A 23,830-nucleotide genomic window follows, 5' to 3' on the forward strand; every position below is an offset into this window, starting at 1 on the left:
CATAGTCTGGACAGTGTGATGTGTGAATCCATAGACACTGCTTTGAGCACAAAGGAAATTCCATTGGATTTTAGATGCTATGATAATATTTTAAGATCAAATTCTCACATGCAAGTATTGGGCAATGGAAAAAAAATTATAATAAAAAGGAAACAAGCCACCAAATTATTATTAAGGATACGAGAATTTAGCTCCAGAATGAGTGGCCATTGTATGAAGTAGAAGGCATGCTTGGCCCCATGCTGCATTTATTTCATCCCATTCAACCTGCAAGGATTAAACCACATCATTAAATAACTTCTTTCAAAACTCTAATCCCTACTACAATTTGAGCATAGTAATATCAAATCATGTTAATAAACACTATCTCAACCGTATAACAGTCATGACCTTACTATCTCAACCATATAACAGTCATGGCCTTGCTTCCCAGATCAATTAATCCAATTTACATGTGTCTCTATGGCATTAGCTTTGACACTAGATTTGTTTCCTAGCTCACTTTACCGTTTATACAAAACATTTTGACCAGTAACTACTTATATTAGAAGACTTCAAGAACTAAGAATGCTTTAACAGATATCTTTCAATATCAGCTGGAAATGGAGGACGGAAACAAGCACAAATGGAATTTAGCATGATTTTTTTAGTTCCATTTTCTGTTCCCTATCACATTGGACTTTGCCTTTAGAGGTGAACTTACAGGTATCTTCGGAAGACGGCCTAGTCTAAAGTTGTTTATTGTTCCAAAATCCCCATCATGAAAAATATGAAAGGCATCATTGAGTACATTCGTCTGCTTCAATTGTTCAATCTGTATTTGGGTTACTTCAATCTTTGCTAAAATAGCATCTCTTTCTTCCTAGCATATTCCAGAAATGCACTAGTTAGTAATATCATCAGAAAAGCAAAATTTTATTTGATTTAGTTACGACATAAAAGAATAAGTAGCATTTCAAATATCACAAGCGAACATCAGTATTAGGAACCACAATAATATCCTTCTAAATAATTTCAGCATGCAAATTGAAAATTCTTTGTTAGCATACTGATTGTGATCTGCAAAGCTATCAAAAGGATCATCTAAATTCTGGACGGTGTAGTTGGAGTGTGTATGGCACAAATTTCTTATTTGGACATCCAGCCCTTCAAGTGGACAATAAAAGGTACTTAGATGTACACAAAAATATTTTCTATTGTTGCAATAGGCTTGCAAATCTGAGGTGACAGAAAAATGGTGCATAATACATATATGAGGGCTAAGAAAAACAAAAATACACACCCACAAATATATATATATATATATAGAGAGAGAGAGAGAGAGAACCCTGCAAGTTTGTATAAGCATTAAACTGATCCTGAAGGGTGATACAAGGGAACTAGTTTGGATCAAAGACATGTTCCAGGATCACTTTTAAGAACTTTTTACTTCAGGAGAGTGTGATGCTGACAATTCAGCTGCCAAGCAGTTCATTAATCACATTGTTCCTGCCAAAAATCCAAAGTATGAGAACTCTTTTATGTCTTGTTGACCATTCATGTGTCAACTACCTTATAGCAAAACAGAAGTCAGAGCAGTCAATTTTTTCAGAATTCATCATCATGATGCAGCTTATGGTCTTCAATTGTAATCCAAATTATGCAGCCCTGTGGACCATTATGTAAAAATGATTCTAGTATGTTATAAAGCCTTGTAACACATTTAGGTAAGATTATGACTTTTACTAGCGAGTTTTAGTCTAGGGAGTTTTTTCTTAGCTAATTATTTATGTTTTCCAAACATCAAATAATTAGTTAAGTTTTTCTCCGACACATCACCCAAAGCTAGAGTGGCTCTCGACAGTAAAGTCTTAAGGGATTCCTAGTGTATAGAGTCAATGTAAATTGTCATACTAGATAATGTCTAAAGTCTCACAGAATTTGGTTGTGTCTAGAGGTCATTTTTTTTTATTTGTTAAAATTCCCCTTCTAAATGGGATTTTTAAGTAATAATTGATGTAAAGATGTAAAAAAGTGATGTCTATAGAAGTTCTGGGGGGTATGAGTACTTAATATTACATCTTAACCCCTAAACTTTCTATCTAGACACATTTTGAGGGTGGAAAAACATGTTTAAACCCCTCTAGAGTCATTATTTTTATTATCGGCAAAAACTGGCAAAATAATTAGCCGGAAAATGGTTAGAAAAATAAAATTCTCTCCAAATAAAAAATATTTAAAAAAGGGTTGTGCACTTTCCAAGAAAGGAATCTCCACAAATCAAGCAAGGAAAAAACCTAGAAAAATTCGTTGGACCAGGAAAAAGATTTTATTCAAGGAAAATTGAATTTTTTGGTCCAAGTTGGTTAAATTGAAGGAGAAAATTTAGAGCAAAAATACTTTTTGGTCCGAGATCAGCTCCATCTTCAAGGAATTCAATTTTTTTCCTCCAGATCAAGGGACGAGATTGTTTTGACGAAAATCAAGCTTTCAACTAGTTGTTTTATTCCAGGATCAAGTCAAATTTGTGCAACTTCTTGGACCTAGCCATTTTCACTTGGAGAGGGATCTAGATCCCTCATTTTTTCTATAGTTTGAGGTCAAGGCTCCTCATTTTAACACATTGTGATCATGCTCTTGGCTCTAAAGCTTTGCTATGTACTGAAATATTCTGGTTAACAAAATCAAGTCTTTGGGATTAGTTTTGTGGCCACAAATATGGTATGATTTTCTGATTATGTGCTTAATATTCTACTAATATAATTTTATTGTTATTTTCATTAGCTTTCATAGATTTACTGGTGTATAGTTATCTTACACTGGTAATTGGGTTAGAGAAATATTTTAAATTTGGACGTTTAGTAAATTTTTGGTTACATTTCTATAACTTTCTCTTCATTATATTATTTAACCCCTATGGATCTAACAATTTATCTTGAAGTTGTGTAGAAATCATTTGAATCAAATCTCAAGCATGAGGGGATATTTTCGGCTAAACTAACCAACTCTTGGGCATATTGTGGAAGAACCCACAATTTAATTTCTTAAAAGGCTTATCATTCAATATTAATCTTTGTTGCAGGGATTCCTTAGCCTTGGCTTGTGATATAACTTATCTATCTCATTTGCTTTCTTAATATTGTGCTTTAATCGAATAAGATCTGCTATTGAAGAGCACTTTCACTAAAGGCATTTTGAGATTTTGTTCTAGCATCTAAATCATTGTCATTTCTTGCATCCCCTCTTGTTTCATTGAGCGATCTTTGTATGTTTTGTTGATTATTTGTATAAGCTAATCTAATCTTGTGCTCGAAGTGTTTGTCATTATCTTGTGGATTAGTATCTCTTTCTTGAAGCATCTCGCTAAGTGTATCTCATTGAAACATTTGCATCATCATTTGCATCTTTAAAACCTACCTCCAAGCATAAGCTTGGTTGTATAGAAAGTAAGGACAACCCTCTCCACTATTCAATTTAAGAAGCTTGACCCTTAAACAACGGTTAAAACAGGTGAACTTGCAGAAACTGAGGCACTTGGGTTGCTAGAAGTCCTCGGTAGTTATCGTTAATGAGGCCTTAGTCTCCTTCCCCAACACTTCTCCCAGCAACCTTGTTCTAAGACAAGCTTTGACAATTGAGGAGAAGGCATTCACCTTAGTCTAGGCATATAATTAAAATTAACCAAGACTGTTGCGTCACACATAGCTTAATCTTGCATTCAGTCATCTAACATTGTTATTTCTTGCATTTCAATTGGTTATGGTAATTGGAAATCGTGAGCTTATTTTATACTAGAAGTCTTACATTGTTACACTTGTTATTTTCAAGCTTATTGTCTCTTGAATAGCATCTTTACTTGAAGTACAAGCTTTCTTTTTCTTGCAAGTTTTATCTCAAGTCTTATTGCTCATATTTCTAACTGCTTATAATCTCTTGGCTTCTTGTACTAACATTTTTCTTGCAGCATTCCCTAACTTGTGACTTGAAGCATCCTTCTATTCTGCAAGTGTTATATCTTTATTGATCATTGTTTATAAGGCACTGGTTTCTCATCTTTATATCTTGTTGAATGCCATATTGATTCAATCGAATATATCTCATTTTCTCATTAACATTCATACTTGCTAATTAATCTTTAATCAAATTACATAGGGAGGTGATTTCCTTTCCCTTAGTCTCCTATAAATTGTTGTTTCCAACAAGTTTTCCTTTCATCATCACTTTTAGGGACTACCCCCCATAGTTTGTCTAGCAGAGAGCTTAAACGTAGTGAGTAGAGAATAAGTTATAGCCCCTGCTTTGAGTGTTGCGCCTTATAGACAATACCTTGTGGGGTTGGAAACTTTTCCCACATCTAGGTGTACATCCTGGGCAAAAACATGTCTCAATCATCTGACAAACAAGAACTATTCCAATAGTTAAAAGACAAGGAATGTCACCAGACTTGGATGGTTTGCCTTGTAATTTATATTTGGCTCTATGTCCTATGATTAGTGAGGACCTTCTCAAGATGTGTCAAGACTCAAGAGGCAGTGGAGATGGGTCCTATTGGTGTACATGTGAATGCAAAATTGAGCAAGCTAATTCCCAAATAAACAAGAAAGGATGACTATATAGCTGGAGACCAATCACTTCATTTAAAGTTTCTTACAAAATATTAATTAAAGCACTTCCTAATTAGATCAAACATAGAGTTTCCAGCATTATTCAATCCAAGCAAGCAAGCTTTGTTAAAGATTAGTCCATTCTAGATTAGCTTATAGCAAGTTCAGAAAGTCTTGAGTGGACAATGGAACTAGACAAAAAGGCACTTCTTATGAAGAGCAGTTTTGACAAAGCATATGATACAACTGACTAGAAATTGGAATTTCATTCTTGATATGGTTTCATAATTTGAATTTGGAAGATTTATCCAAATGCTAGGAGTATCACTCGCTACTACATCCCCCATAAGGATCATCTGGTCGGACCCACTGCCAGTTTCAGGGGGTTCAGCAATGAGCTAGTGCCCAGTTTGCCTCCCTCAACATTGGTCATCAGACTTAGGAGCCCTTGACATCTTTAGCTCCATCGCCAAATCTTCCCATCTCACTCACATTTTTTTTGGCAGGCTATTGATAATCTTGTTTTATGCCACGATATTTTATATGCATGCCACGGCAGCACTAACACTTGCATCTTTCTTTCTTTATGTTATTTTCAACACTTTCTAGGAGTTGTGCTTGCACTCCCACAGTGTATTCATACCAATTGTACTCTTCTTCAATCACATTGACCTACTTTTCTGGTCAATGTGGTCATTTGTTGGAAATTAACAAAATTACTTATGTTCTCCAAGGCCCCAATCCAAGTTTGCATGAATGGTCAGTTATCAAAGGAAATTCCATTCCAAGCATCAATAAGGCAAGGATGTCCATTGGTTCCCTATTTTAGTGCCATAACTATGCAATTTTAACCAGACAATGTAAAGCCTGTCGAGAAATCAATGCAAGTAGATTAGGGTTTGATTTCTCTTTCTTGATAATTACTTGTGAGTTATGTTGGCTTCTTTTACTTCTTTATTATCTTATCTTTCATCAAGCAATTACCATATTATGTGTGTATGAAGATCTCAAAAACACAAGACACAAGATGTAGGCACTATTACAAGGAAAACCCCCCTCGAGGAGAAAACCTAGTCAAAAATTCTCTTCCTTCAATAGTTTTCTTTGAGACTCTTCAACCTAAACAGACCAAACCTTCCCCCCACACCAATTCATCTCTATTAGATCTTCGACCCCTTTGCAGCAGCACTTCCACCCCAGCAACTTCGCCATTGGTCATCAGACTCAGGAGCCCTTGACATCTTTAGCTCCATCACCAGATCTTCCCATCTCACTCACATTGCTTTTTGGCAGGCTATTAATAATCTTGTTTTATGCCACGATCTTTTATATGCATTCCACAGCAACACTAACACTTGTATCTTTCTTTCTTTATGTTATTTTCAACATTTTCTAGGAGTTGTGCTTTCACTCCCACAGTGTATTCATACCAATTGTACTCTTCTTCAATCATATTGACCTACTTTTCTAGTCATTTATTGGAAATTAACAAAATTACTTATGTTCTCCAATGCCCCAACCCAAGTTTGCATGAATGGTCAGTTATCAAAGGCAATTCCACTCCAAGCATCAATAAGGCAAGGATGTCCATTGGTTCGCTATTTTAGTGCCATAACTATGCAATTTTAACCAAACAATGTAAAGTCTGTCGAGAAATCAATGCAAGTAAATTAGGGTTTGATTTCTCTTTCTTGATAATTACTTGTGAGTTATGTTGACTTCTTTTACTTCTTTATTATCTTATCTTTCATCAAGCAATTACCATATTATGTGTGTATGAAGATCACAAACACAAGACAAAAGGTGTAGGCACTATGCCAGGGCAAAACCCCCCTCGAGGAGAAAACCTAGTCAAAAATTCTCTTCCTTCAATAGTTTCTTTTGAGACTCTTCAACCTAGACATAGACCAAACCTTCCCTCCACACCAATTCAGCCCTTCTAGATCTTCGACCCTTTGCAACAGCACTTCCACCCCAGCAACTTTGACTATGCAGCAACTTACGGCATCAGGCAACAACTAACAACAGCGACACTTGGAAGACTTCGATCTCCCAAACTAGGGCACGAAGGGGAGAGAGAGGGAGAGAGAGAGAGTAGCACCAAAACTTTGATTTCTTCCTTCTCCTTGACCTTGACCCAACTCGCACTCCTTTTGGCTTCCTTGATCCACTTCGCACTTTTTTTGGCTTCTCGAGAGATACCGAACTAGCTTGAGATGAGATGCTCCGAATGAATTTCATCTCCTTCCTTTTATAAGCTCCAGGTGAGGTCGAATAGGTGTCCTTTAGGCCGACTTGATCTCCATTAGGCCGACTTGGTGTGGAGGTTACATAAATCATATTTTACTCAATAATAAACCTTTTTACATGATTCCAAAGCCCAAGAAGGGTCTCTTTAATTGTACAATGACTCTATTGACTCAATATTAATCCTAGGAGTCCACAATGGGGACTTTGACTAATATAATGATGACCCAAGCATGAAACCCATGCTTTAATAAGTCATTGATACAATAATAATAATAAATATTTATTCTTTTGACAAGTACATTACATAATGACTCAAATACATTTATGAAGACCGAACCTAGTTACATTCTTCTACAAAGCCTTAACTATGCAATTTTTAACCAGACAGTGATTGCAATTTAAAACCCCAAGAACAATCAATCTCAATATATGTGACTCTGTTAGAAATTCCCATCTTTGTGTAAAACTCACCCAAAATCTCCTCCCTATTATGGTCTTCTCCACTCCCTTATAAGCTCAACTCTATCGCCTCCCTACCTCCTTGTTGTCGGTCTCCTTTCTCCACTGTTTCCCTTTTCTTCTCGTTGTTACCCCAATTTTCTCGACCCTTCTCTTCCTTTTGGATAGAGGCGATGGTCCATTTATTTAGTTTAGGTTTTAATAAAATTTATTAAATTAATTTCCAATTAATTAAATTGATTTATTTATAGTTTTAACAAAGATTGATTTATTTTAATATCTAAATAAATGATTTTATTTATTTTAATTAAATATAAATTAACCAAATTTCATATATATTTCATTATCTTTATCATATAAATATATATATATATATATATAGTATTAATCATATATATAGGTATAAAAGGGTGGTATACACGTCAAAGCCCCACTCGATATATTTATTATATTCCGGTGAGATAGGAATTAATTTCGATAATCAATTCATTTACCTAAACTTAGACATTTCCATATTAGCCCGTATGTATACTAGTGCAATACATGTGGTTCATGCATATGTAGTTATCATATACATGCCTCATATGCTTGTTAATACTCCTATGCTCCCTATAATTTGATGTGTCATTACATTATACCCCTCCTTCAGAAAAACTTCGTTCTGAAGTTAGGGTTTATGTAATATATATTTAGCGATTAGTATAATTATGTAGGCTTTGTGTTTTGAACATTTATAGTTTTACAATCTTAATAGTCATACTTTACCCCAGCTAAGCTCCCAAGCTATTCTATAATCATCCTATCCTCCCTAATCTCTTCCACTCCCATCCTATCTGTCCTCTGCTGAAATATGTCATGGCGTCATTTATACTGACCATAGACCGTAAGGATGACAGCGTCGACTATATTGACCTGATTTCCCAGTAGGCATCCTACAGTGATCATCACACGTCTAGGGAAGCGTAACTCACACAATCCTCCCATCACTCCAAGTTTTGGAGGATAAACGGTGGGCACTACTTCCACCCCTCCTAGTAGGACTAGGGTCAACACCTTATCATAGAATCTCATTGAGTCTTAATTGTTCTTGGAGTTTTTTCATCACGTTGTCAGTTTGGTAATAATGTTATCTGCAATGTAAACACTTGTCCACACATTATAATATATGCATCAATATATTCAAAATAAATCATATTTAAATAACATTTTTGTGTCTTTCACATATGTTGTTATCTACTATATTGATCTTTGCGTTCACATAATGTACTAGCCATGTCCAGCCCATATATTTGTAAGTTAGATTTTATATTAAAATGTAGTCATTATTTTATTTCCATCTCATCAATCATGTCGATATGCAAATTGAAATAAAATTATAGATATCTCATCCATAACATAATTCATAATTTGGATTTCATAGCAAGGTTAATCACATACTAAACTTCATAGTGGTATCCATATTCCAACAATCTTAATTAAATAACATATTTCGTATTGATATCCACGTACCAGCAAAGTTAAGCAATTAACATACACCATGTACCAGCAAAATAGAATTCAGTTTTGCATGTGATAGTTCAAAATAATAGTCTTAAGTATCTAACTCAAATAAAGTAAACATATACAAAATAAGGTTTTAAGTTCTTCAAAATCAACATAAGTTGGGGTATCTCCAACATATGGTCTTTGTATCTTCCCAGGTAGTCGATCCAGGACTATATTTATCCCATTGGACCTTAACTTGGTCTACCAGGAGATTCCTGAGCTGTCGAACCCTACATTCCAGTATATGTAATGGTTCGACCAAAATGGTTCCCTCGTCTGATACCTGTAGTTCCTTCCATTGAAGATTATGAGATTTGTCAGCTATGTAATGTCTTAATATAGATACATGACCATTATGAATTTTATGCAAGTGGAGTGGCAGTGCAAGACGATAGGCGACAGGTCCAACTTTTTCCATGATGTTAAATTGTCCAATAAATCAGGGTGACAATTTTGTCCCTTTCCCAAACCAAATGGTGATTTTGTTTGGTCTGATATGGATGAAAACTTGATCCCCTACTTCATAGTTCCTATATGTCCTGTAAGCATCAGCATAACTCTTTTGTCTATCCTCTACCTCCTTTAATCGTTGCCTAATTTGTTTTACCTATTCCTCCATCTCTTGAATTAATTCTGGCCCCACTATCACCCGATCTTCTAACCTGTCCTAACCAAACGGTGTTCAACAAGGTCTGTCATATGATGCTTCAAATGGAGACATCCTATTGAACTATGGTAATTGTTATTGTATGCAGATTTAGCTAAGGACTGGTACTTTTCCCAGTGTGTGTGTTGGTCCATAACGTACATTCTTAGCATATCTTCTAGTACTTGATTCACCCTTTCTGTTTGTCCATCAGCCTCAGGCTGATAAGCTGAACTTAAATTTAGTTGATTTCCTAAGGTTGATTGCATACAAGTCCAAAATCTTGAAGTAAATGGTGAATCTCTATATGATATGATCTTCTTAGGTACTCCATGAAATCTGATAATTTCATTTATAAATCCTCGAGCTATGTCAGCACCTTCATAAGTATCTCTTACGAAAATAAAATGGGGATTTTTCGTTAATTTATCCACCACAACCAGAATGGCATTATGCTTTGTGGGGTACAAGGTAGTCCAACGATAACATCCATAGAAATCACCTCCCATTTGGTCATAGGAATGTCGTGAGGTTGCAGGAGACCTGTTGGATGACAATGGTCAACCTTCACTTGCTTACATTCGAGACATTTTGCAACAAATTGAACAATATCATGTTTCATGCATGCCCAAAAGAAGAGTTTATTTGTATCAACATACATTTTCTTTACACCAGGATGTGCACAATACAATGCTCTATGGGATTCCTTAAGGATGGTGTTTCGGAGATCCCCACTATCAGGTATGTACATCCTTCTATGGAATCGCAAAATTCCATCATATTCTAATTCATATCCCTCAAACTTAGATTCTTTTAGATTTTTACTATTAAGCACGGATCTCACTTTTAAATACCAACTGTCTTTCACGAGATATTCTAGTACTTGTTTCCTCAAGTCTACCTTGATAGGTATGAGGAAAAATATTTACGGTCTTCTACTTACAGCATTTGCCACTACATTCTCCTTCCCTTTAATGTACGAAATTCCAAAATCGTACTCACTTAAGGTTTCACTCCATCGTCTTTGTCTAGCAATCAAGTCTCTTTGGGTAACCAAATATTGTAAACTTTGGTGGTCACTTTTGAGGATAACGCTTCTCCCTACCAGGTAGTGTCTCCATAACTTTAAAGCTAGCACTAAATCGTGCGCGGCATAGAGTTCTTCATGAGGTTTTAACTTTCTTGAGGCATACACTATTACTCCTCTATCTTGCATTAATATTGCACCTAATCCTTGCTTGGATGCCTCAGTACATATGGTAAAGTCTTTATCCATATCAGGTACTCGCAAGATTGGTGCACTAGTCAACAACCTTTAAAGTTCAAAGAATGCTCTGTGACATTCCTCAGTCCATTCATACCTAACTCCTTTACGCTAGAGGGTTGTGACAGGTTTTGCAATTTTTGAGAACCTTTCTACAAACCTTCAATAGTATCCAGCTAAACCCATAAACTTCACACTTCATATGCATTCTTCGGTATTGGCCATTCCATGATTTCTTTTACTTTTTCAGGGTCTACTGAGATCCCTTCACCAAATATAATATGACCTAGGTAATGAATCTCCTACTGAAAGAAGGAACACTTGGATAGCTTTCCATACAAATGGTATTCTCTAAGGCAAGATAATATTATCCACAAATGTTGTTCATGCTCCTCATTTTTGGAGTAGATGAGAATATCATCTAAGAAAACTTGTACAAAGTGGTCAAGATATTTGTGGAAAACACTATTCATAAGATTCATGAATATTGTTGGTGCATTGGTCAACCCAAATGGTACCACTGTGAACTCATAATGCCCAAAGCATGTACGAAATGCAGTCTTAGAGATATCTCTTTCCTTAATTCTTAGTTGATGATAATCGAACCATAGATCAATCTTTGAAAACGCAGAAGCTCCTTTCATTTGGTTGAAGAGGTCACCAATTCGAGGAATTGGATATCTATTCTTTACTGTAGCTCGATTTAAATCTCAATAGTCTATGCATAATCGTAAGGAACCATCTTTCTTCTTGAAAAAAATTACAGGTGCACCCCAATGTGAAGTACTAGGTCGGATGTGTCCTATATCCAGTGGTTCGGATCTGTAAAGTGTTTTAGAGAATGGTTATGTACCAGGTTTCAATCCTATTGTAAGATCAAGCTCCCTTTTAGGAGGTAATCCTAGTAGTTCCTTCGGAAAAATATTTGTAAATTCATATAACACCAAATATTGCTCTAAGGATGGTCCTTTCTCCTTGCTTACTTCCTAAACTGCATATACTCGACATCCTTTCCTTAAGCAATGCTTCATTTGCATTGCTGAGATGAAGCATAAAGATACCTTCCTTTTAATACTTTGGATTTGGATAGTCTCTCTTTCATCATTTATACAGAGAATTCTTTTCCCATAATAGTCTATCCAAGCTTGATGAGCTTCTAACAAATCCATCCCTATGACAAGGTCATAAGTTCCTAGGGTTGTGACATAAACTTTTAACTTAGTCGAAAAAATCCCTAGATCAACTTTGCATTCCTCAACACTTAAATCTACGGATTGAAGTTCTCTTGAAGCCATTTCCACCTTTCTGAAATCATTTTGTTTGTGGGCTGCCAACCATCATTTATTTAATGCATATGACGAAATGAAACTATCAGTAGCACCAGTATCAAATAATATTTTGAGTTTTATACCATTAATAGTACCTGAAGATTCCACTACAGTGGATTGATGTTTTGTCTGGTTGTTGTTGACTACTGCATGAATTCTATGATTGCTTTGGGTATTTGATGATGGCTCTTTTCCTGCTCTATACATTACACTTGACGAAGCTTCCGGACAATCACGTTGAAAATGCAGTCCTCCACATCCCCAACAATTAACTTGGGGTGATCCCCTTGAGTCAAATTGTGAGTTTCTAGAAAAGGAGCTTTGTCCTCTTGTGCTACTTCCTCTCGCGCTTCTTCCTCTATTAGTAGTTCCTCGAGATTTCCACTGACTTGTGTTTGATGATTCAACAACTATAGTATTAACTATCATGGGAGCTCTTGCTCCTACTCCTCTTGGGGTAAATCTATTACCATAAGGAGGTGGTCTCGAGCTACTCCCCCTAAAGAAGTTCTGGGGAGTCTTCCCTAGAAATCCTGGTTGTGGGGGTCATGTTGGTCTGGCATCTCTTTTAACCCCTAGAAGTTCCTCTACATAACAGGCACATTCAATTGCCTCTGTTACTAATAATGGCTTCCACATTCTGACCATGTCCCTGATTCGAGGATTTAGTCCATACACAAAACGCTCAGCTTGGAGTTCATCAGTATCAAGATAAGGAACGTATTTTACGAGTTCCATAAACCTTATCTCATATTCCTCCACTGTCTTGTTACCTTGAACTAACATATGGAAAGCTTCAACTTGTTGCTCTTGGAAGCAAGGTGGCAAGTATTAGTGCGGAATCTTTCCTCAAACAACTCCTAGGGTGTTGATTTTGGGTAGCATCAGATGTGCTCTAGCCTTGAAAATTGGTGGAGAGGCTAAGGCACATGAGATCTCCAAGACCCAAAAAAAATTTGGAGAAATTCCACCCGGATGAGGAGTTATTAAAATAATCAATATTTTTAATAGGTCCCTAAGTCTAAACTTATGAAAATAAAAATATTAATATGTATTAATAAAATATGGGTGAGAAAGTTCTACATGATGAGGATCAAGCTAGTTCTAATCTTAGCCGTTGATTAGGGACTTAATCTCAGCCGTTGATTCGTCAACAAGAAAAGTATAAGAGGAGGCTTGAGGGTCAGTTGGAGATACACCAAGTGATCAAAGAATTCGATTTTCTGGGGCGAGGTTTGCTGAGGAAATCGAGTTAGTGATCAGAGTTGCAATGAGGGGTAATTTAGCAAGGGATTTTCATCCGAGGTTGAAGAATAAATAGCAGAGAGGCAGTGCAGTGCCAGGAGAGACAGCGCAGGCCATAGAAGGGCTAACGCAGAGGTCGAAAAGTTGACGCAGAGGATGCAGAAGTCTGACGTGGAGGATGCAGAAGCCGTAGAGGTTGATGTTGGGCCTCAGAGGCAGCGTTGGGGAGATTCTGTGGGGCAGACTGGGAGCAGATCAGCAGATTCTGAGCCAGGAGAGGGTGACGCAGCTCCTGGAGGAGTGACACAATTCCAAAGCAGTGCTTGGAGCAGCTTTCGTTGTCCAGCATAGGGAACAGTTGGAGTCATTGTGGGGTTTGATCATCTGATTGCTAATCTGCCGGAATATTTGTCTTCGAATAGAGGTACTACTGCCAAGGATATTCTCTGTTGGGTGAGCCATTTTTGGCACCCTAGTTGTATTCACGAAATCTGCTTAACAATACAAACCCTCTATATGCTGCATCAATTTTCGCGAATTGGGTTTCCGGGGACGATTGTCCAAAAATAACGGTGTCCCTTGTGTTATTGTCTTAGTTTATTTCAGTGCGTGATTTGTATATCTATGAAGGCTGCAATAGTGTTTACTTCGATGTTTATGCAATTAAATAACTTGTTAATGTAAAGAACAAGTAGGAAATTGTAAACCAGTAATTACAGTAGGGGTTCCTGATGTGTTAAATTCAGGAATTTTCACATAGGGAACATTGTCTGATGTAAGATTTAGTTGTTTTTTTAGATTTCCCCACCAAATCACGCACTTTCTCCAAGCTGAAATATAGCGATCTTTGTTTTAGAGGTAGAAGAATATTCTCTTTAGGGCTAAACACCTTGTCATTCCTTCTAACAATGCTTCAAAACATTCTCCAGCCCACCCTCTTGAAAATTCTGGGAGTTTAAACTTTTGCAGTCCCCTAGAATATCTTCTTTCAATTGTTTATAGTCAAAACCTTGTGGCTCCTCTAGGTTTCTTTCTTCAAGGTGAGGTTGCTCTTCCTTGGTATTAGCTATTGGTGGTCATTTTAATGTTTCCAAGATGGCTTCCAATGAGCGCATTATAACGGTTAGCTCAGATGTTGAAGTGGTTGGTGCTGATGATGGTCTCGGTGGTGGCGATGGCGGTGGCGATGGTAATGACGACGGTGGTGGCGATGCTACCCGATGGCGACATCGTCGTTGATATGTCTTTACCATTGCAACTTTTCCTGGACATAATAAGATGAAAATATGAGGTACAATTTAGATTTCATAAATATAATTTCGTAAATTCAAGCTCACATACAGATATAGTTTTTCTGCTATTATTACCTACAGGCAGGTCTTACTGATACTGAGGTTAAGGAGGGTGGTATCGTTACCTCCTTGTCCTAATGCATGGTGATCTATTTTGATATCTAATAATACTTATCAAAATGCATGGGTCTTTATAGATCATAGTAGCACTTTGTAATATTTATCTAGCATTTTCTAGTCCTAAATGCGGTTATTGAGGGGTTCTTGACCTTTTATTATTATTATTATTATTTTATTTTGCCCAGAGGTCTAATTACCAAAGTTTTTATTTTAAGGGGTTAAATGTATAGATTATTAAGGCATTTGAAAACTGATGAAAGTAGGGTGTAAAAGTGAATATATATATACATATATATAAAAGCTAAGACATGCATAATTATGTTATAAAATATTATTAGAAACTATATTTTAATGTAAAAATTAATGAATTGAACAAGAATCATTTTTCATTCAAATCAATTCTTCTCATAGTATGTTGAACATAATTATATAGTATATAACAATGTCTTTAAAACTAATAATTTGACAAATAGCACCTTTATATTACAACTATACCTTTAATACTAATAATTGTCTGATGCTTTAAAATTATAATTACCGAAATATCTTCACACAAATGCTTTAATAATAAAGTAAATAATTGAAATATTTACAAACATCATATCCTAGATATTTTGCTAGAAGGAATCTATGTCTCTTCATAGAAAACATCATGAATGAAAGAATTTTATTTTTTATTATTATTATTTTAATAATTTATTAAAGAAATATAATTTGTATTTAAATAACAAACTTCTGTATTATGCTGCTACCTTAATCTATAATAAGGACCCTAATGTTCTTTCCAAGGCCTACCACCAACAGTGGCTCCTACGCTGCAACTTATATTATGTGGAGGTGGGAGTGTGGGCCCTGTATGAGTCTACATACTTTGGACTTGGTTCAATCATTAATTCATGTAGTCCATAGTTCTGTTCAGGGCTCCTCCATTACCAATGCAGTAAGTTATGCTACTTCCAGCTTATAATAGTTGTGGGTTTAATCATTTTACCCAAGAACTTACTCACTTGGATTCTTGACCCACTTCAATGCAGGTTAAGCTCTCCCAAAATGCCAAATGGACTGGTGTGTGGCTATTGCATGGGTTCTATTCATTCGAGGAACCACCACAGTCATCGGGTCCCCCACGCCTCTTTTATATTAATATATATATAATTCTTCGTATGGAGTGTGGAAGGGCGTATGGGCATGAGCAAGGTATGTATGGTCTATGTCACAGGGTTCGGCGAACCTGAAAAAAAAAAAAATTGAAATTCGTTCAGGTTCGGCAAACCTGAAATTCGAACCTCAAGTCGAACCCGAACCTCATCGAACTTCATCGAACCTAATCGAACTTAATCGAACCTCATCGAACCTAATCGAACCGGTTTTCTTGATGGTTTTATTTGGCTATTTAGACGAAAAACCAAGGGCCGCATATTATACATCAACCACACCATGTGCCAAATGTAACAGCTTCTTCCATCTCGTCTAATGCTTTTATGAACCAGAAAATGCTGACGTCCTCGGATAGACAATAGCGTGTACGATGAAGATATTTGTGGGATCCTCCCGATTTAGAAAATCCTGTTCCTGGCGTAACGTTCTTAACTTTTGGCTTTTTTAAAGTATTCGATGGTCAGTAAAAAATAAGGAAACTTGGCCTTTTAAAAATATTTGATGGTGAGTAAAATTCTGAAACAAAGAAACTTGAAACCGTGATTTGAAATTCAAAATTTGAAACTATAGTTTTGACATCCGAATATTTAAGTTACTCAACATAAATTAGAGTCGCTAGTTTACATACAAAGATAGAGTTAGACATTTATCATATACTTGGTTACAATATTCATTTTTGTTATCATTTCATCTGTCTATTTAATCAAGTGAGAAAAGAGAATACTATTTAAAAGGTTATTTAATCTAGTGAGAATAGAATATTATTTAAAAGGTGATTTAATAATATGAAAATTTTAGAATTCATTATTATCGAATAGAATAAATAGAATATCTGTATTGTTTTTTATTTGATTAATTATATAAATAATTAAATAGAATATTTGTATTGTTTTTTATTTTATTAATTATATAAATAATTAGATTTTAATAGGGTAAGAAATCATTCTTATTATTGCATTATGTAAAATTTAGAAATTATATTTTTCATTTTAACATTAAGATTTTTGTATGAGAAATAAACAACTACAGATAACTAAACATATTTTTTGATCATATACAAAAAATATTCTTATAATTACATTTTTTTTTAATCATAACTTCTTAATAATTCGCAGTTTTTATAGATAAACTTTAATAATAATTTCAAGTTAACTTATACACCATATTATTTTATAGTTTTAAATGAAAAGAAAAAAAAACATTCTTCATATCTTTGTGTTATATTTCCCTAATTTAAAGAATGTTCTCATTTGAGCCTGGTTTCTAAGATGCCATAACTTTTTAAGTTCACTTATATTTAAATATTCTTTTTCTTGTTATAAAACTAGATTTATAAATAAAAAATTTATATTTAAAAATATAACAAATAATTAAATCATAAATATATATAAAATAATAAATAAAAAAATAAATTTAATAAACTAATAAATATAAATCCCTCTAGAATGCTCATGAAATCAAGGTAGTCGAATTGAGTCTATCTAACACGAATAACCTACTTCTCAAAACATAACTAAATATAAAATATAAGAAACATCAAACAAATAACCTATTTCTCAAAAGATCAAAAGATTAAAAATTAAAAATTAAAAATATAACCAACCTTAAAAAAACATGAAAAACAAATGGCCACCATAAGATTTCCACTTTACATGTAATTTATGACAGCATTCTGCCAGACTCGAGTTAGTGAGTTATTAGACAAGTTACTCTACTTTTTCTAGGCAGCAATAAAGGGTCACCTTTCATCCTTTTGTGGGCAGCACTTTCACCTTATTTCCTGGAAACACTTTGTTAGCATGAAGGTGAGTGAATGAGTCATGCACCATAGGCACCCCATTCGAAGGAGTTGCTTCATTTTTTCTTAGCATATTATAATTTATGGGTATTCTAAAGACCATAATTCTCAGACAATACAAGGCTTGAAATAGTGCAAGTTTGAGCTTACAAGTTACCAGATGATGTCAGATGATGAGAGGAATTAAAATGAAGACTTCTCAGCTTTGTCCACAAGAGCCTTCTCAGCCTTTTTCACAAAAGATACCAAACAATTGCCTTGTCATTTCTTTTTGCAAACTACTATTGTGTATGTTTACATTTAACTAGATGTTAGAATGATTACATTATTCATGTATGTTTACTAATAAGAATTTGTATTCATGTGTTTATGAATCGATTTTGAATTTCCTATTATTTTGTCATATATAGATATATATATAAATATATATATATTGAAAAATATGGATAGTCGAACCTAATGCCGAACCTCATTCGAACCTGATCGGAAAATTCGAATTCAAATCGAACTTAATCGTTGTCGAACTCGAATTCGAACTCGAACCGTGTGACATAGTGTATGGTGTGGAGGTTAAAAAAAAATATATATATATATATATATATATATATATATATATTTTGATATATAGGAATGAAACCTTTCATTCCAATATCGAATGAAAATAAACACAGCTCATCGTTCCTCCATTTTTCATGGAGTATCTCATCACTGCCAAATGTCAAGGGATATTCCTTCCACGAACTAGGCCGAAGAAAAAATTTGACGCATGTTTCAGGCCTCGGCTTTGCATCCACAAGTCGATAGGGTCTAGCCGTGATGACACCACGCCAACTTCCATCTCCTTTGCCACTTCTATATAGACTTCAACATACTCCTACGCACATTGATTTGTTCGATCTGGGTAATTACCAACAAGGCTACCCCACTTGCGTATGGCATAAGCTCGTCGTGCTTCAACAAGAACAGGTAAAGGAGTTACAACAACCATACAATGCCCACAGATTCCCAACTCGAGTGCGCACCAAGGGATATAAACCACTGGTCATAGATGCTTGTTAAAAGCATAGTAGAAATCCATGCCAGTAATGTGATGTCCAGGAAAGAGCTTCCCAAGTTGGTTGCATTTGTTAAGGGGATTCAATTTAACCTTATGAAATATTTGCAGAGAGAAAGAAATGGGTATGCACGTCTTGAAGGCGTTGCATCTGGTCTTCAAATAATTGGGAAAAATCTTAGCATGGAGATGTTTCAAAGTTGCCTAGATACAAAATTTCTACTGGTGCATATGTGTATTGTTAGTTTTAAGGAATGGATTGTAGTCCTTGCTACCCTCTTGAGGCGTGCAGAGGTTCTTCTTGATATTTTTCAAGATGATATGCAGCTAAGGAAGTCTTATAGCAGTACTCTTCGGTCTCAGCCAGACTTTAAGTTGTATTCTGGAATGATTGCCAAAATTGTAGGATAATCAAAACATCTCAAAGTAGGCCACAGAGCTTGTTAAATCCAAAAGAGGCCAAGAATCTATGAATTATCCTAAGCAAAAATTTTCAGGTCTAAAGCACTTGAAAGTTCATCTTTAGGTCTTTTCAAGATTGTTATGATTCCTCATAACTGGAAATATCATTATACTATTTCCTAATGTGGTTCTAAAAGGTCACTGAATAAGTCATTTGCAGAAACTATTATTGCCTTTAGACAGGGTTGAAGTAGTCTTAAATAATCTTCAGATTTCTTAAGAAGTCGAGCTGGTGACATCTTGAAGGAAGAAGCCAAGAGGAAGTTTGGAATCCTTCCTGCCAAAAGAATTGAAAGACCAGAGAAGCCAAAAATGAAGTGTTGAAGGTACAAAGTATGAATATTCTGGTCATATATTCTCTCAAGAAATCAAGGGTCAAAGTCTAGTTCAAGATCAAATTGTGATCTAACAGCACATTAAGTTGTCGTATATCCTATCTATGGCCTTGGAGGGACGGATTTCCTGTGTCTAATTAGGCACAAGGATAAAAGTTGCAGCAGTGAACCTTAAATAGATATTTTGTCAGTTGCACACCTGAAGCATTATATATCATTTTCAGACAAGGAAAATGAGCAGACATACTATATGGGGCTAACCTGGCTGAAACCTGAATTCAATTTAATCGGTGGATGCTTATGCAAAACTACAAGGATTAGTTACTCCTAGGGCCTGTAAGATCCCAAGGGTTCGAAAACTTCGCTCTGATACAAAATTTAGTGCCCTAACTGTGCAATTTTAACCGGACGAGGTAAAGTCTTAACTATGCAATTTTTAGCCAGACAATGACTGAAATTTAAAATTTAAATTACAGAGGAATACCTGGAATCAGTTGAAAATGTCTTGGACTGTGGTTGTTCTTGATGCTGCAGTTACCAAACCACCCTTTACCTCCCAACCTATCTGGGGTCTACCTGTACGGTCCCTAGATCCAGAAGACAAATCTTCTAGCCCCCGTGCCCAAAACCCCAAGAACAATCAATCTCAATATTTGTGGCATTGTTAGAAATTCCTGTCTCTCTGTAAAACTCACCCAAAATCTCTTTCCCGTTATGGTCTTTTCCACTCCCTTATAAGCTCAACTCTATCGCCTCCCTACCTCCTCACTCTCGGTCTCCTTCCTCCACCGTTTCCCTTTTCTTCTCGCTGTCACCCCCAATTTTCTCGACCCTTCTCTTCCTTTTAGATAGAGGCATGGTCCATTTATTTAGTTTAGTTTTTAATAATATTGTATTAAATTAATTTCTAATTAATTAAATTGATTTATTTATAGTTTTAACAAAGATTGATTTATTTTAATATCTAAATAAATGATTTTATTTATTTTAATTAAATATGAATTAAATAAATTTATATATTTCATATATATATATATATATATATATATATATATATATATATATAAGGGTTCTCTCAAAAGCAACAAACAAGTTGGCATGATCGTTCAGTTGGACCTAGCGAAACTTGAAAGCCTATGACAAATTGCACGGGTCCTACATAAGTGCAATTCTAAAAGCCTATGGTTTTGACCAGAATTGGATAAGGTGGGTCATGGCATTAGTTACCACGACCAGTTTTTCCATACTGCTTAATGGAGCTCCTTCAAGGACCTTCACACCCTCCAGAGGGCTCAGACAAGGAGATCCGCTCTCACCATTCCTCTTCGTCCTCATGATGGAAGGGCTAGGTAGAGCGATCAAAATGGCAAATGCTGAAGGACGAATTCAGGGTATCAAACTTACTGCGGATGGAGAGGCAAACACTCATCAACAATTTGTGGATGATACAATGTTACAGGGCATACCCACAGTCAAGGAAGCCAGAGCAATCAAAAACATCTTAAATGACTTTGCTATGGCAGCAAGCACAGAGGTAAGCCTCAACAAGTCCAAAGTTTTCTTCTTTAACACCAATATTGCTATTCCGAGAAACATTACCAGAATTCTTGGATTTCAAAGGGAACAGCTACCTTCTAAATATCTTGGCATTCCTCTTACTGACAAACCTCTAAGCAAGAAAGTGTGGGAGCCAATATTAAATAAACTTCAGGACAAGGTCAGAAAATGGACATGCAAGTCACTAAATTTGGCAGGACGCCTTGTGCTCACATAGGCGGTCTTGCAAGCCATTCCCATTTTCATGTTTTCAGCTCTTCCTGCTCCTCAAGGTATTAAGCAACAGATAAGAGTCATACAAAGGGACTTTCTGTGGGGCAGAGGGGAAGAGAAAAAGAAGTGGGATTTAGTAGCCTGGGACAAGCTCTGCAAGCCCAAGAGCCATGGTGGACTGGGGCTTCATGATCCTGAGACCCTCAGCAGAATTTCGGGAGCCAAGCTTTGGTGGAGATGGATTAAAGAACCGAATGCCCCGTGGGCTAGTCTTTGGAAACAAAAGTATGCCAAGTACTGGCAGGAGAAGGATCACACTAGAATGTCAAGGCAAATCAGGGGCTCCAATATTTGGAAACTTGCCTAGGATAATAAAAGTATTGTTCAGCAACAATGTTTTTGGGAAATTCGAGTAGGGGACCTTGCTCGATTTTGGGAGGACAACTGGCAACAGGTACCCAACCTTTATAAGGATGAACTTGCAGCTCTCAAAAGTGACACAAATAGCAAAGGCATGGTTTTGGTAAAAGACTTTTGGGACCAGGGAAGGAATAATGGCAAATGGAGGAAGGGGAAGGATCTAGGATAAAGTGATGAAAACCCACTGAAGACCAAGGCAGCAGAACTCACCCAGGAGCTAGATCATAGAAGGATTCTGGTTTCTTCCTCAACGGATCAATTAAGATGGGAAAAGAACACCGAAGGTAACTTTAACCTCAAAGAGGCCAAACAGGAAGTCACGGGATTTAACTTTGTGAGTCCTAAACGCAAAGTCCACACTGGATGAAAATAAAGTTATTCATCTGGCTAGCGCATCAAAGGAAGATCTTACCTTAGGAGAATCTCCTTAAGAAAGGCTACATTGTAAAAGAATATTGAATTAATTAATTCAGAATGAGCAAGAAGCTCAATGATAATACAGAGATATTTACAATAATAGAAACATCAAGTTTCTATGTAGAATATGGAAACACTCAGTTTCATCTAAGAAACTGCTTAAACGAATAAAAATAGCAACAGCTAACAAAATGAGTATTAAATACTAAATAGGAATATTCTAATACCCTCCCTTAATACTCAATCTATTTACAACACCAATAGACCCTCTAAATTTCACAAATTTATCAGGACCAAGAGGCTTGGTGAAGATGTCGGCGGGCTGCTCTGTTGTGGGAACATATTGCAACTGAACTGAGCCGTCTTCAACAAGCTGGCAAATGTAGTGGCAATGAGTTTCCACATGCTTTGTTCGTTCATGAAAGACCGGATTTTTGGCAAGTTTGAGAACTCCCTGATTATCACAAAACAAAGAAGTAGGCCTGGTCTGGGAAACATGCATATCTGCAAGCATACGTCGAAGCCAAACTGCCTCACAGGATGCCTTAACTGCTCCCCGATACTCTGCTTCTGTTGAGGAGAGAGCCACTGCCTGTTGCTTCTTACTAGTCCAAGTAACAGCACCAGATCCTAGACTAAACACATACCCAGCTGTAGATTTACGGTCATCAACCGAACCGGCCCAGTGAGAGTCAGTGTAACCACTGAGAATAGGATTGGAACTGCGAGTATATAAGAGGCCATAATCAGAAGTACCACGCACATATCGTAGCACACGCTTTGCTGCTAACCAATGATCAGCTTTAGGAGCTGACACAAAGCGAGAGATATAGCTTACTGCAAAACTGATGTCAGGTCTGGTGGCAGTAAGATAGATGAGACTGCCCACTAGTTGCCTGAATAAAGTTTCATCCACAAGGGGAGAGGATGACTGAGATGAAAGTTTGAGCCCTGGTTCCATAGGAGTCGTGGCTGGTTTGCAATCCTGCATTCTGAACCTGTCCACAAGATTTTTTGCATACTTGGACTGAGAGAGAAAGATATGATTTTCAGTCTGCCAAACTTCAATCCCCAAACAGTAATGAAGAAGTCCCAAGTCTGTCATCTCAAAAGTTCTGCATAAATCTTGTTTGATCCCATGGATCAAATGTGCGGAGCTGCCAGTAATGATAAGGTCATCCACATAGACAACCACAAGCAAGATATCATCAGCAGTATGCTTGATATACAAGTTTGCATCAGATGGGCTCTACTGAAAACCCTGATCTGTCAGGTACTGATCAATTTTCATGTACCAAGCCCGAGGAGCTTGCTTCAATCCATAAATGGCTTTAGCTAATCGACACACTTTTTGTTCTTGACCAGCAACCTTGAATCCTGAAGGCTGCGTCATGTAGACTTCTTCTTGGAGATCACCATTTAGGAAAGCACTCTTTACATCCATCTGATGAACTTTCCAATTGAATTGAGCTGCTAGGGCAAGGACAAGCCTTATGGTACTCATCTTGGCTGTAGGAGCAAAAGTCTCTTCATAGTCGATGCCTTCCTTCTGTGAGAACCCTCGAGCCACAAGACGAGGTTTATACTTGTCTATGGTTCCATCAACTTTGTATTTCACTTTATACACCCATTTGCAGCCTATGGGCTTTTTCCCTGCAGGAAGATCAGAAAGTGTTCAGGTGTG

General features: G+C 36.3%; 1 protein-coding gene across 1 annotated transcript in view; it reads right to left on the reverse strand.

Moving 5' to 3' along the window:
• The window catches only part of ATG6 (AUTOPHAGY 6), a 225,270-nt gene that overhangs the window by 96,126 nt on the left and 105,314 nt on the right, over positions 1 to 23,830 (reverse strand). The window contains exons 6-7 of the mRNA XM_089436746.1: positions 704 to 862; positions 182 to 267 (exon numbers count right to left, since the gene is read on the reverse strand). Coding sequence (XP_089292872.1) covers positions 182 to 267; positions 704 to 862 — 245 coding nt within the window. The remainder of the gene's footprint in view (positions 1 to 181; positions 268 to 703; positions 863 to 23,830) is intronic.

This window comes from Pinus tabuliformis, chromosome 5_2 (assembly GCF_031772625.1).
Source record: "Pinus tabuliformis cultivar Carrire ecotype Pingquan chromosome 5_2, CPIR1, whole genome shotgun sequence".
Lineage (NCBI taxonomy): Eukaryota > Viridiplantae > Streptophyta > Pinopsida > Pinales > Pinaceae > Pinus > Pinus tabuliformis.